The sequence below is a fragment of the Hibiscus syriacus genome, unplaced genomic scaffold, assembly GCF_006381635.1.
Source record: "Hibiscus syriacus cultivar Baekdansim isolate YM2019G1 unplaced genomic scaffold, ASM638163v2 tig00111372_pilon, whole genome shotgun sequence".
NCBI classification, from domain to species: domain Eukaryota; kingdom Viridiplantae; phylum Streptophyta; class Magnoliopsida; order Malvales; family Malvaceae; genus Hibiscus; species Hibiscus syriacus.
This window is the reverse complement of record NW_024063072.1, coordinates 1,336,567-1,352,218: the sequence shown is the minus strand read 5'-3', so window position 1 is coordinate 1,352,218 and position 15,652 is coordinate 1,336,567. Positions and strand designations below refer to the sequence as shown.

Here is a 15,652-nt window from a genome sequence, read left to right as displayed (position 1 = left end):
AGATATCGAACATGAACAAGTTCCGGAATGATTATCAAGTTAAGATTCGATCGAAAGAGAGGAAGTCATAAGTGGATTGGAACGTAGTGAGGCCATGGTGAGTGCAGTTTATTTTTATAAGATTATATGGAAATTGGACTTGTGATAAGTCTATTTCCTATAGTAATAGTTCATTAAGTCTTGATCATAAGTATGTTAACAACATGAAGTGTATGTATGTTTGATTATATGAATTGATATGTTTTGTATGTGCTATGTGGTTTATGTAAAAACATATTAAGTGTTAATGAGAGAATATAATAAGTTATGAATTATAGGAATATAGAAGATCATCAAGTGATATGGAAATGGAAATAGATGTCTATGAAGAGTTATAGGAGAACAATATAAGTCATGATAATGAAATATAAGACTATGTGAATACATGTTTATGAGAAAATATGTAATAATAGGAAAATATGATGAAAGTGATCTCATGAGAAGTGATAGGAACTAGGTAAACATGTGTAACAGTATATGCTTAATAGAAACATGAGTTGGACAAGTACATAGTGGTGTGATCCATTATGAGAATTAGTATAATAGAGCTTTTTGATTTAATGAGAGTTAAGGGAACTAAATAAGATTGAATTATAGAATGAAATAGGAATAGTATACAATTAGGAAACTTGAATATAGAAAGGATGATACGAATATAAGATAAGTATATGCTAAAGATTTATGGAGCTATATGAAATGTTATAAGGAATATATGAAATTGAATTAAGTAAATAGATTAAATTAATATATAAATAAAATACTATTAAACGATATATGTTTAGAAATATGACATAGTTTATGTAATCTAAGGGAATACAAAGAAATGAAGCATAAGGTGATGATATGACGATTATATATATATTATATATATATATATATATATATATATATATATATATATATATATTATATATATTATATATATGATATATGTTATCAAGTAATATGAAAGGACTCGGAAAATTGATATAAGCTATGTGGAAGTGTTCTAGGTGTTTCTATGTGCTATATGAAGTATATATGATTATATGTGAACAAGATATGATATGTAGGTTTACATGAACATCTAAGAAATAGTCTAAGCTATATGATATGATCTACGCGATTCTATGCACTTTGGATATATGTTATATGACATGGATCTATGTGACTACGTGAGAAAGAATATAAGCTATGTGACATGTAAATGTGAATTATATGAAAATGTTCTATGCGTAAGTGAACTATGTGAATATATGAATATGTGAAATGACATAAATGATAATGCCCATGTTATGTGTCATGAGAGCTAGGGGTATAGTTGGCATGCCAAGAGTCGAGGGTCTACGCGGTCCTTCGGGACATATATGTATTCCTTGGAACATGTGTGATGTCTTTTGAGACACATACTTGATCCTTTATATATGTATATTATTATTAAGGAATTTTCTACGTGGTCCTTAGGGACATTTTATATGGCACTTCGGTGCAATTCTACGCGGCACTTCGGTGCAATTCTACGTGGCACTTTGGTGCATTTATACGAGCTGTAGTGAAAAAATTAGTGCATAACCTCAATAGAATCACATATCTATAGTTCTCAAAAGTGTACATGGGCTAAACAAAGATATAAAAATAAAGATGGTACTGGTGAAGTATATGTTTTTGTGATATGAACTGTATTATATGATTGTTATGATAATGTGCGTATGGTTTGAATGAGTCATATGTTGATGAAAAGTATGATTAAAGGATATAAATGATAATAATGTGGATAATAGAATAAGATTAATGATGGAAATAATGTGTGATGTGTATATGTGTACATTATATTATATATAATGAATGTGTGACATCATGAAGTAATATGTTCATACATGTTTAAGCATTTAGAGTTTCCTTTATAAATTTAATGCCTCACTAACTCATAGACTTAGTGTGTGATTATTTCACACGTAGGTTAAAGAAGCGAGAAGAGAAGCGAAGAAGAGCAAGACAGGTCAGCATCTCCCTTATAAAATTTCAGATCGGAAAATAGATGATTTAAAAGTGTTTGGTTAATTTGAGTATAGTTGGCATGTACTAATTGATTGAGTTGGATATGCTCTGATCGATTTTTATTATTTTGGTTAATTTATGTAAATAAATCGCTTTTATTTTAATGAAAGTTTTAAAGTTTTCTTTGAATTTTGTCAAGAGTCAAAGTTTGAAAAGTCAATGGGACACCTCACACTCGTATTCGGGTCGGGTATGGGTTGGGGGTGTTACAAAAACAATTCTCATTGGTGACAATAGCTTTGTCCTGGTTTTGAATACATATTGCAGGTGTGCCCGAAGTCCCACCTTTCATCAGGAAGTTTGATATGGGTGTTTGAGATGTTTTCATGGTGGCATCTTCCCAGTTTATTTTTAAACCTATGGACCAGTCTCGTATTACATCTATGGGAGATTTTTTGCTTCAATTTCCTTTCCCATTTTCTTGCGCCATGTATTCTTTACAGGATTTGATCACATTAGTCTCTGTTGAGGCAACAATTTATGAGCATTGAACCTTAACCCCTTCTTCTACCTTGCACTTTTGAATTGCTTGCTCTAAAGGATCCTGGAATTTTCCCTCAAGGTTACTAGGAACCTTAGTTGCACAATCTAGAGTTCCAGTCTGGTTTATCCAAGGAATCTCCTTATAGGTCCACTTCTCATTTGGAGGCCATTGTGGCTGGACATATCATGGAATAGTTAATCCAGTTGAAAGCATTTTTAATGTAATTTTTCATCTGAAAAGTGGAAGGGGGAAATTGAAAACACTGAACATTCTTTTTCTTCTTGATCAACTTTCGACCCTTTTCTATGCCCCTCTTCTTTGAGTAAGGCTTATTTCTTAAAAAGAAACTTTTTTATTTCATTGATTATTCATTCACCATCAATTCAACAATGCCCCATGGGATTATATCCAAATCTTGAAGCTGTCTTGAATTACCATGATCCCTAATAGGTTCTTGATCATCAGACAATATCACTTCGACCTCATCATTATCATTCAGAACCTCATTCACAGCCTTTACAGCGGGATCCTCTAAAGGTTTCTCTCCATGGATCACAACGTTCACCAGGTCTATTAATTTGGTCATTTGTTCTTTTGAATCATCCTGGAACTTTTTTGCTTAATCAATCATTTCTTATTGAATCTTAATAAGTTGCTCTTGCAGTTTCTCTATTCTACCAACCCTTACTAAAATCTCATTCATGGCTCTTATCCTTCTTTAGGAAGACCAAGTTGGCTCCAATTTGATTTCAAAAACTCTATCATGGAATCCTCTACGAATTATTCCCATATCTCATGATTTAATGCATGTAAAATAGTTTGAAGCTAAAAAAATACAAATGCATGATGTAAGATTGAAACTATAAATGTAACTATACAAAGATGCAAATGCAATGTAGCAAAATGTAAAATGAAAATACAAATGAAAATATAAAAACTGCAAATGCAAACATAAAAGTACAAATGCAAAATGAAAATGCAAATGCAGCAAAGGTGTTACTCAAGAGTGATCATCTTAAACCAGCTTTCATTAAACACAAAAGTTTCGATACATCAAACAAAACTCTACATATAAGGGATACATTTCACTCCCAACTTCTCTATCTCTTTAAAAAGCCAAGTTAATTCTGATTTATACTCAATAGTTGAATTATAAATCTGCTTCAATTCCCTTGTAAAGCTAGCTAAGTCTACCAGTTTATGAGCCACATTGTTTTCTTGGGTAGCAGCTTCCTTCATGACATTGTCTTTTTCCTGTATCTTACATGCCATCTTTCGGAGTTGTAGAAAATGTTGTTTATTCTCCCTTGTAAGAGAACCTTTGTGTTCAAGAAGTTCTTGTACAAGATTTCCATAGTCATCTACCATCTTCATCAATGTATTGTTCTTGGTTCTAGTGGCTTTTAATTCAGTATCCATCTCACGCTGATGGATCTGATATGAGGCTTCCATGTTGGCTCTGACATTACTTAACATTTGATTTTCAACTTGATATTTTTCCAAATTGAAGATGGTTGTATTGCGTATTTCTTCTGCAACCCATAAATCATGAGAAAACTTCTTGGATTGACCTTCATCTATCTTAACATTTATTTTCCATTGCTCGACAACATTTTTCAATTTAATGACCCCTGTTGTCCATTCTTTTGGGGTGTTTCCTATGCCAACATTTTGAAAGGCTTGACTGATCTTTTGGAAATCCTCATGCATGGTTTTCATATTTGTACTCAATTTATTGTTTTCATCCTTCAAATAACATACTTGAGCTTCATAAAAACATAATTCATTCTGAATGCCCTTACTGATACTTTTACCATTGAATACTTTTGGTATTAATCTAGCATGACCATCAGTTACCAAACTAGGTCGATCATTTATCATAAACTCTAAGATTCCATGATCCATTGGACTCGATGTTTGAAGGCAATGCAATTCTTAATGGCATGTCCTTGAGCTCCGGTATGATATTCACAATGAACATTGATATCATACCAATTCAAATATGGAGGTTGCCATGGTTTTACATAATGTGGAGCCGCTTCTTGCGCTTTAAGTAGCTTCTCGCGCTTTAAGTAGCTTCTCGTACAACTCTTTATATGATATAGAGATAGCATCAAAATGAGAACCACCTTTTATCTTAGATAGAATCAGATTTTTCGACGTCGGGAGCAGAATAAACCTCGATGATTTCAGATTGCATGATTTCTTCTCATCTCTGGGAGCTTTTACAGTTTCACCATTTCTTTGGTATCTCTAGACAACTTGTGAATAAGAATGATGACTGTAAGTAATTTCTCAAATTGGTTAAGATCGGAAATCCCTTGTATATCTGAGATTGCAGGATTATATTCATTGAGCTCTTTTTTGTGTGTGCATGAGTCTCTTTTCCTTTGGCTAAAACAGATATTCTACCCATCATCTTATACATTTGCTATCTTATTCCTCGTATCTCCTTTTGCTCTTCAACGGGCATACAATCTTTGGATACATAGTTCTCCTCTATCCTCAGAGTTCCCTCAGGATGCCATTCCTTGGCTGCATCATAATTTATTTGATCATAAAACTCTTTGTCCATTAATGAAAACTTTTCAATTTGATGACCACTCACAAATCAACACCTTCTAATCATGTCATGATCATGCAAACAAAAGAAATCACTATAACAAGTTAGAACAAAATAAAATGTATCTACAAAATAGATAAAAAAAATAAAAAAAATAAAATGGTTAGTACCAATTAATGGAAATGACCACTCACAATCAACACCTTCTAATCATGTCATGATCATGCAAACAAAAGAAATCACTATAACAAGTTAGAACAAAATAAAATGTATCTACAAAATAGATAAAAAAAATAAAAAAAATAAAATGGTTAGTACCAATTAATGGAAAGAAAATATCCTATCTATCATAGTATCTATATATAAATTCTAACTTCATGCTTTCTAGTTCCATGCTTTATTTGAAAAAATTAACCTAACCGCATGATTTCTAGTTCATATGAATTTTTTCATAAAAATAAATTAAAAGCCGAAAGTTAGAGTTCATTTCTCTTTTGTGTACACATACGGACAAAGTTTCAGCATTATCTTAGATTAGGTGAATTTTTATGGTTTATTATATGCAGGGTTTCAGTTCTGGGAGTCAAGGTACTCGAATCGTCCTTGTTGGTGTCCCCTTGGGCTACCAAACCCTCATTCCTGGTCTATTAAAGACTTAAGCAGATCGAGTTCAATTCGAGAGGGCACATTTCCCTATGCTTGACACGGAGAATAAATTCTCACGAAGATATAGAGCATATGAACCCCGAAAGCTACTTGCTAGGTCTGTCACTGAGAATAAATTCTCACAAAGACGTCGCTTTCACTCCCACTTAAAAGGGAAAAGAGCTCGAATATAGAGCTTATGTTTATGCAATGCACGTGTTGTGTGAGGAGAAATTCTCAAACCATTGACAAAGCATCACAAAAATTAAATCCTAATATTTGAAAATCAATCAAATATTAATATACAAGAGTATAAAGTAAATTGAAAGAAATCAAAAGAATCATAAATTAAATAAAATTGAATTCTCAATTTCTAATTCTAAAGACAATATATAATCGACTTATGCTTGACCAGAGTCCCCAGCAGAGTCGCCAAGCTGTCGTAACCAGTTTTCGCCCGGGCACAAATTTTCTTGATGGAAAAGCAAGTGAATGAAATGTTTTCAATCTTTAAATGACTTGGAGTCGCCATTGACCTTTTAGGTTAGGTAGGTCGAATACCTAAAAATCATCTTTTAAAAGAGTTTTCAAGAAAACGCCATTTAAAAGATAAATCAGTCTGCGTATAACCAGAAATTCATCCTTTTTAGTAATAAAAAGGGATTTGGGGTCGGTTACGTTTGGGAAAGGATTAACACCACCATAACGCCCAAAATTAGTACCCGTTGATTATAAATTGTCTTTATAAGTGGAAGTTTAAGAATTCAAATATGAATTTAATTTATGATCCTATTATTCCATATTCAATTATAGAAAATTCTAAGAATTCAATAAAAAATAATTTGATATAACCAAAATTAAAGTAAATATATTTTTTAGGTTTTTATAAATAGGATATTTATTTATTTTAAAATACCAGAATAGGACATATAGTTACTTTAAGACAACCCTTTCTTAATATTTAAAATAAATATTATTATTTAATCAATTTGTTAAATTAATCAAATAATAATTATTAATCTAAAATTAAATAAATATAAATGAAGAATAATAATTAAAATACTAAATTAAAAATATTAAAACTTAAAGGGTAATACTAAAAAGTAAAATTTCAATTAAATAATGACCAAAATAAGGAAAATTAAAACTATAAAATTAAATTGCTAAATTTCTAAATTAATAGCTCTAATTCAAATTATTTTTAAATATAAATATTATTATTTTAATTTAACCATAAATATTAATACGAGACTAAAATATAAAATATAATAGTGATAGGGCTAAATAAAGTATTTTACTTTAAATATATATATATATATATTAATTAGTGACTAAAAAAAACTATAATATCATATCTAAAATAATAGCAGAATTAAATATGACTAAAATGCAATATTAAAAAACTCAGAGGGACCACGAAAATAGTTTAACCAATCCCTAAAATTAAGAAAATGATCCCTCCCCAAAACGGCGTCGTTTGGAGAGGGATTTAAATATCCCTCAAACCAGACTTTTATGCCATTTTCCCTCATTTTTTATTTTTGCTTCTCTCTCTAAAGAGAGAGAAGCTCTCGTTCTCTCTGATTTTCCCTCGTCGGAGAGAAAGCTGGCCACCGACAACCGCCACCGTCGGCCACCATTACACCAAATCAAAGCTTCTTTTACCCTAAAGCCAAAATCGAGAACCGTTTATACTAAAAACTATCCAATCGGCTTAGATCTGGGGTTGTACCTTCGACGATTCAACTCTCCGAATGTGCATGGAGACTCTGGGGATCGGGTAAGTTCTTTCAATCTCTTCTTTTATTTTGTTACTGCTGATTGGTTGCTCTCTTTTCCTCTGTTGTTGTTCGATCTCCCCGTTTTTGCTCTGTGTGTGTGTTCGTGTTGCTTCCTCTTTTTTCTTTTGCAGGTTCATCGAGGCTTTTTATAGCCCTCGTTGTGCTGTTCATTCGTTGAATCTATGATGAGTCACCAAAGCTATGGTGGTGACTCACCATAGGGCAGTGAGACGTGTGCGACCGTCCTCGTCTTTTGGAGTCTTCGATTGAGGCTACAACGTCGTGGCGACGGCTGGTTGGAGGGACATGGCGTCGGAGCAGTTGGAGGCGATGCCGAAATCTCCCTAAAGTTGGTGAACCCTAGGGTTTTTGCTGGAAGAGATCTGGACCGTTGGATCATTCCAGATCCAACAGTTGATAGAGCTGGTGGCTGGATATGCATGGGAAACCCTAACCACATTCGGGCCTTACTGGATCGGATTGTCTGGGTCGGATCGGATCTAGACCTAGATCAGGTTTGATTGTTGGGCCAGTTTTGTAATTCGGGACCCATTTTACTTTGTATTATGGCCTGTAATAATATTAATATTAATAATATTAATAATAATAATAATAATAATATTGATAAAATAATAATAATAATACGAATAAAAAATGGGACAAAAAAATTAGTGTCTACAATGGTAATGAGGATCTCCGAAGAAGGTCCTGCAGAAGTATGGAAGGCGAGAAGAGAAGTGATAAGATAGACAACGATAGTCAGCTAGAGATTAGAAACAGAGATGAAAATAGCTTTAAAGAGAAAGTAGGAGAAATCAAGCAGAAGCAAGCAGCTCCACAAGAAACTAACTTGAATGGTGATAGGGCCGATTTAGGTAGGAGTGGAGGGGTTTATATTCCTCCATTTAAATTGGCAAGAATGATGAAAGAGACACAGGATAAGAGCAGTGTAGAGTATCAACGATTAACGTGGGATGCCCTTAAAAAAAGTATCAATGGTCTTGTTAACAAAGTCAATGCTACTAATATACAGAACATTGTTCCAGAACTGTTTGCTGAGAATCTTATTCGAGGAAGGGACCTCCCTTTTCGTTCATGCATGAAATCTCAGATGGCATCCCCAGGTTTCACTGATGTTTTTGCAGCATTGGTGGCTGTTGTTAACACCAAGTTTATTGAGGTGGGGGATTTACTGTTGAGAAGGATTGTTTTACGGCTCAAGAGAGCATATAAGCGGAATGACAAGGTGAGGAGCTGCCCCTTCCTTCACTAGTTCTACTGATTTAGTTACGGTTGACTAAAGGATACCTCTTTTTTTTTTTTTTTGGCTTGTATGAATTGCTGACTATTTGTTTTGTTGGACAGCCTCAATTATTAGCTGCTGTTAAATTTATAGCACATCTTGTGAACCAGCAAGTGGCTCATGATATTATTCTTTAGAACTGCTAACAGTTTTGCTGGAGAACCCTACTGATGACAGTGTTGAGGTGGCTGTTGGTTTTGTCACGGAATGTGGCTCATCACCACGGTGAGAGTATCCAAATGAGCATATGGTTGATACCAGTTCAATGCAGTAGTTTTACTTATCTGTATTATGATTGATACTAGTTTAGATTCCATAATATTATGATGATGTAGGAAAGCTGAGAGGTTCAAGCATATAGGGAGTCCCTGTACTATAGTCGGGGACTATACTCAAAAGTGCAATTTAGTCTTTTTACTATAGAACCGAGTAATTTAATCCTTCTACGTTTTATATTGGTGTTATAAGTATAATTTATAATTGTGTTAATAAAAACTATCTAAATTCTGACATAGACAGAGCATATGTTCCTCATAGAAGAATTCTTTTGCTGTCTTTAGTTCAATTTACAGGTTTGTATTGTCAGATTCAAGAGTCCAGGTCAGTGTTTAGATGGTTTTCCCTGCACTTCTATCAATTTTACTCGGTTCTATCGTACATGGACTAAATTGCACTTTTGAATATGGTACAAGGACTGCCTAGATACTTTAGCATGTTGAGATGCATTCTCTTGCATTTGCTAATCATACGTGTAATATATGACAATTCATTTTTTTTTTCTTGTGAATGCCTTTTTTACCTTCTTCAGCTTCTAGAGCATACTAAGATTAACTTCTTTTAGTTGATAACCTAAAGGTTATAATACTGGTCATTTATACGAGTCCAATTTAGAATAAGTCAATGTTTACTGATTTTAAAAATATTGTTACAGTGGTAGAAATTATAATTGTCTCCCTAGTTTATGTTTTTGAAGTTCATTATCTTAATTTCTTGGTCTTAACTAAAAAAACATTATCTTAATTTCTTTTGTATTGCTACTGCTGGAAGCATTATACTAGAAAATTTGTTTAGTGTTTGTAATTTATCTGATAAAGAAAGTTCTGATAGTTTCCCTTTCTCTGCCCCCGCTTGGGCGATTCTAGTCTAGTGATATCTTACTATCTTATATGACTTTCATTTTTTTCCCCATTTTCAGTTAGTGTCGGCTGTTGTGTTTGCAGGTATTTTCGAGCGTTTTAGGGGGATTCTTCATGAAGGAGAGATAGATAAACGCGTTCAGTTTCTTATAGAGGGGTTATTTTCTACAAGGAAAGCCAAGTTTCAGGTGTGTTTTTACTCATTTTAACTTTTTCAAAGTCCTTTGGAGGTCACGTACCTTTGTATCAAACAAAAGGAACAAGTTATAATTTTGTTTTCCATGTATGCATTTGTAGGGGTACCCTGCTGTTCGTCCGGAACTAGACCTTGTTGAGCAAGAGGACCAATTAATCCATGAGATATCTCTCCAAGATGAGATAGATCCAGAAATCACCCTTGGTATGTCCCAAAATATCTCCAGCTACATTTTTTGTTTGGTTAACTCCTGGTATGCGATCATGTATACGTTTTACTTGCAGACATTTTTAAACCGGATCCTCAATTCTTAGAGAATGAAAAGCGATATGAAGAGTTGAAGAAAAGCATCCTTGGTGAAGAATCCGAAGATGAAGAGGGTTCAGATTCAGGTTCAGGTTCAGGTGATGAGGAGGAGGAGGAGGAATGTGATGCGGACGATGAAGACCAGATGAAAATAAAAGATGAGACAGACAAATCTTGTAAATCTTCTAAGGACAATCTACCTGACAATCATGTCGAGTGTAGATTTTGAGGAGGCTGGCCATAAGCTGCTAAAAATTAAGTTTGAGCCGGGGCAAGAGGTAACATGATATGTAATGATAGTGTAATATAATAGATCAATCACGTGTTCGTCTTTCCTATTTCCCTTCTGGGTTTGCTGCTTTATGCATTAACCCTTTATCCCTCACAAAACCTAATAGCTTTCCTCTTCATTTATAGTGGAGTGGTTTTCTTGTTTCTTATTGTAGCATTCTGAGAAACTTGTTGCCTTGATTTTTCAGATGGAGTTATGCGTTATGCTCATGGAATGCTGCAGTCAGGAGAGAACTTACCTTCGGTATTACGGCCTTCTGAGGAAACGATTTTGCATGATCAACAAAGTCTATCAGCAGAATTTCGATAAATGCTTTGTCCAGCAGTATTCTATGATTCATCGTCTCGAAAACAAACAAACTACGTAATGTGGCAAAGTTTTTCGTACATTTACTTGGCACAGATGCTCTGCCTTGGCATGTTCTCGCCTATATACGCTTAACTGAGGAGGATACTACTTCTTCTTCCCGAATCTTCATTAAGATTCTCTTCCAGGTAAGTTAGAAGCATATACATGGATATTTTTTACCTGCTTCTTTCCTCTTTTTTATTGGCTGGCTGTAGTTTATTTATCTTTGTGCATTTGGGAAATTGGTTTGTTTCAAACTGGACTTGGATGATATAAAACAAAAACTAATAGTTGGTTGGAAATAAACTTGAACTAGTTGACTACTTTTATATATATTATATATATATATATATATATATATATATATATATATATATATAAAAGTAGTTTTCCTGTATGAGGAAGAAATCTAAGTTAATTTGCGGCGAGTTTTAACATAAATGATATCATATTTACTCTAAAAATATACTTTTGATTAGAGAATGGTTTTAATTTAAAAAGTTACCTTGTTTACACTAAAAAGTCACTCAGTTAGTATTAATTTCGGTTACAACCGAAAAATGTTTACATGAGTTTATTGACGGTAACTCTTTAGGTTTCAACCAAAATAATTATGCAATTTACATAATTTGTTATAGAGAACGTAATATTTTCAGTTTTAACCTAAAATATTACCCAATTTACTCTAAAGCGTTATACACTTGATAAATTTTCTTATTACAATCAATTACAACATTCTTTTAATCTTGTATTAACTGATTGTAGTTTAGACTTCCTGTGTATATATATATATATGTATGAAAAATATTGTAATGTTGATTTTGATACTTGGTAATGGTATAGGAGCTATGGGAGCATCTTGGAATCCGCAGACTGAATGAGCGGCTCTTAGAACCCACAATGTAGGATTCGTTCGAATCTATTTTCCCAAGGGATAATCCCAAGAATACACAGTTTTCCATCAACCTTTTCACTTCCATTGGGCTTGGTGGTGTCACTGAGAATTTACGCGAGTATTTGAAGAACATGCCCAGACTTATCATGCAACAACAGGAACCACCATCAGAATCAGAATCCGGTGATGATTCTGGGAGCACGAATTCATCCGATCCAGAAACTGCTCGTTTGGGGTCAAAGTCACATTCACCAAGCTCTGATGAAAGTGAAAGACGCAGGAAGAAGAGGAGGCGGAGGCGATGAAGAAGTGGCATTTTCACCAAGTCTCAGGTACTTGCTTCTCCTGATTACTTTACCCGTTCAGCTGGGCATTAATTCTTTTTGTTGTTTCAACACTACTGAATTTGCATGATAATAACTAAACAAAGCAAGTTTGGATGCAATTAGAAATAAAATTTTTGAAAGATTTTCCAAAAATATGTATTATTTTAGATGATAATAATAATATACTTTTATAGACCAACAATATTTTATTATGTGTTATAGTTTAATTATTTTTACTCATTTCAATCAATTATAAAAGTGTTGAATATGATAAGTACATAGATACTTATTTATCATTTAATGTTAACAATATTATATTGATTTTATTTTAACTTTTAATTATATTTAAACTAAATTTTATTAACATGATTATTAAAATTGTTATATTTAGTTGTTATTCAAAATTACTCGAAATAATATAAAAGACTATATTTATAACCTTAAAATTTAAAAATAAATAATTTTCAAAAATCAAGATTCACCATTTAATTTTTACTAATATATCAACTAGATTTATAATAAGTATTAAGTACTTGTAAAAGTTAATACTAAAAATTCATAACTTAATTTTTTTTATTAAACAACACTGTTAGGGACATGTGGTTCGTTGCCATCGTTGATATAAGATTATAGAACATAACCTTAGATTTCAGTATAAGATTAAGGTGTTTGGTTCACGAATATTATGGATATGTTATAATGTAATATTATAAGGTGTAATATAAGATATACTCTCATAATATTTTATTTTATATGCCATCTAAGATTATGGATTGGATTAATTTAACTTTTATTTTTATTATATTAATCGATTTAGTCTTTTACCCAATTTAAATTTAAATTTAATTAATAAAAATCTTTTTATTGTATGTACTCTATGATTATATATTTTTTTATTTTATATTTTTTATAAAACTATAAAAAAATAAATTATTATTTAACTCAAAATTCAACGAAAAATATGAAAATTTTAATTATAAAAACTAAAATTTTAAACCAGTAGAAAGACCTTTGATATATTAAAATCTAAATAAAATCATTCCATATTAGCCGAGCAACTGCAATAAATAAATAAATAAATAAATAAAGGTATTCTATATACAAAAGGAGTAAAAGAAATCATTATAGAATAAAAGATATTTCTTTTTCAAAATCTTAAATATAGGACTCAATTTTGCTTACAAAATAAGTTTCATAGTCAGTTGAAATGATTAAAATTTTATCCAAATCCTTTCAGCAGAATAAATTTTAAAAATTAATAAATATTATAATTATATATATATATATGGTGAAGTATTTTATCTTTACAAGTAATTTTAATTATTATCACGTTTTCTTAATTTGATGGCTAAAATAAGCAAATCAATAAATTCAAACAAGGATTGAATTTATTTCAATTTTCATAGTTGCAAATCAACACACAAACGAAAATGAACTCATAAATGATGGCATTGTGTCTGAATGAAAGTCACCGTTTCCTTCTTGAGATCATGAACCACCAACATGTTCTGCTGTTGAACGTTGCCGAAGATTGACATCCCACTCGAACTCCCCATCGCCAAGCATATCACTCCCGAGCTTGAGTCGGCGATCATATAATTTTCTGCCGGTAAATCCAAATCCGCCCCGTCAAAATGGAATATCAATTTCGGTACCTCAACTTGAGTCGAATCCGACGGCAAGCTGAAGCAAAGGTCAAGCCCCGTCGAACTCGAGCTCTCGACCGAAAGCCCCATTTGATAAATGAATTCCATTTTCAGCGCATCGAAAGCAGCTTGTTCTAGATACGTGATGGTGGTGCCGGAGTCGATGATTACACCGCCGGTGCCATCGTCTTCAAGTGCAAAAGTCGATTTCTTGATTGGCAATGGAGTGCTTCCCACGGTAATGCCTTGGAGTGAAAGATAGTAAAAAGATGGCTGTGATGGATTACGTATCAATGGAGTGGTTTTCATTGCCCCTAATGATTCATTCCCACTTGCTATTGGCCCCATCATAAGTAAGCTTTTTTGGGTCTCATCGATGGAGGTTAAGCAATAAGAAAACTTGGGTTCTTTCAATTGTGAAACTAGGGATAATGGTCCACGCCCGAGTCCTACGAGACCGGCACCTTGCGAAAATCCGTCGCCCTCGTTGTCTTCTCCGCACCCGAATCCGATTTTTGGAACCGAAGCCTTGTCAAATATGAATGTATCTCTTCCCATGATCCCTTGCGTCGAGGAGTAATCACCGTATGTGTAGAGATACTCGCATCCATCGTTGCATGTCGATTGTGGTAGCTCGGAGCATAAGTCACTCGAGCAAGATAGCTTGGAAAACGTTGAAGACTTTTCCGGGTCAAAAATCGGGGTAGATTGATTGTAACATTGGGTGCAAGGCTTGCATTGAGTCCATATCAAATCACTCCCGGTGTCCAAGATCGCAGAGTAACCCATCGGTGGTGTCCCGATCGATAAGTCCATTAGAAACTCCCCGTTCCCCGCAACAATAGGTGCTTGAACCGATGCTGAATCCGTGCTCACCGCCGAAACCATGGCATTCAGTTTTTGCAACCTATGATTCCCACGCTTGATCCCACGCTGCATCCGCTCCCATTTAGTTAAATTCTTGCCCGAATCAACATGCCTGAGCTGAACTCTAAACCCGTTTCGGAGCTTATCCAAGTGGTCCAGTGCCCCCCTCGACGTCGAAACTGCCGGTGAGACGTAGAACATGACAATTACCAGTGCCGAAAATGAGACACAACATAAAGAATGGAGTAAAGCCATGGGAATGTAATTAGAGAAAGAGGGAGGGTTTGAAGATAAAAGTGTGGTTGGTGAGATGAAGCAAAGTTATATATGATTGGCGGAAGCTGAAATTGTGTTTGGACAATTAACATTGAAAACACATCGAAAGCAACGGAACTTGAGACAATAATGGAGGAGTAAATATGGGGGAAAATGGAAAAAGACAAGGAGAATAGCTTAGAAGAGAAGATGAAGGCTGAAGTTAGATGTGAGACATGCCATCTTGTACATGGAGGTTGAGATTTCACCACTTTTGCAACGACTTTTCATGGTGGCTGAAAGGATATTTGGACAAAATCAATAATATATATATAGGTATATAGGAATATGATTCAATTACAATTTTTTTAATTTTATATAGATTTAGGATCGTTGAATTAGTAAAAACATACGGCTGAGACTCATAGTAGAAAATGAGAAGATATTCACTAAGAAAAAAAATAAAAAATTAATCTCAACCGTTATTTTCATTCATCCAAGGATTCTAAACATCTGTAAAATTAAAACAGTTT

The 15,652-nt window shown here is 33.4% G+C and overlaps 1 protein-coding gene and 1 pseudogene across 1 annotated transcript; one reads left to right on the top strand and one right to left on the bottom strand.

The window, feature by feature from the left end:
* The first annotated feature begins 8,243 nt into the window (after positions 1-8,243).
* On the top strand, positions 8,244-12,330 carry LOC120159774 (annotated as a pseudogene).
* Positions 12,331-13,772: 1,442 nt separating this feature from the next.
* On the bottom strand, positions 13,773-15,402 carry LOC120159662 (aspartic proteinase nepenthesin-1-like). The gene has a single exon (XM_039170233.1). The coding sequence runs from the start codon at positions 15,117-15,119 to the stop codon at positions 13,788-13,790; it is 1,332 nt and encodes a 443-aa protein (XP_039026164.1). The 5' UTR covers positions 15,120-15,402; the 3' UTR covers positions 13,773-13,787.
* Positions 15,403-15,652: the final 250 nt, after the last annotated feature.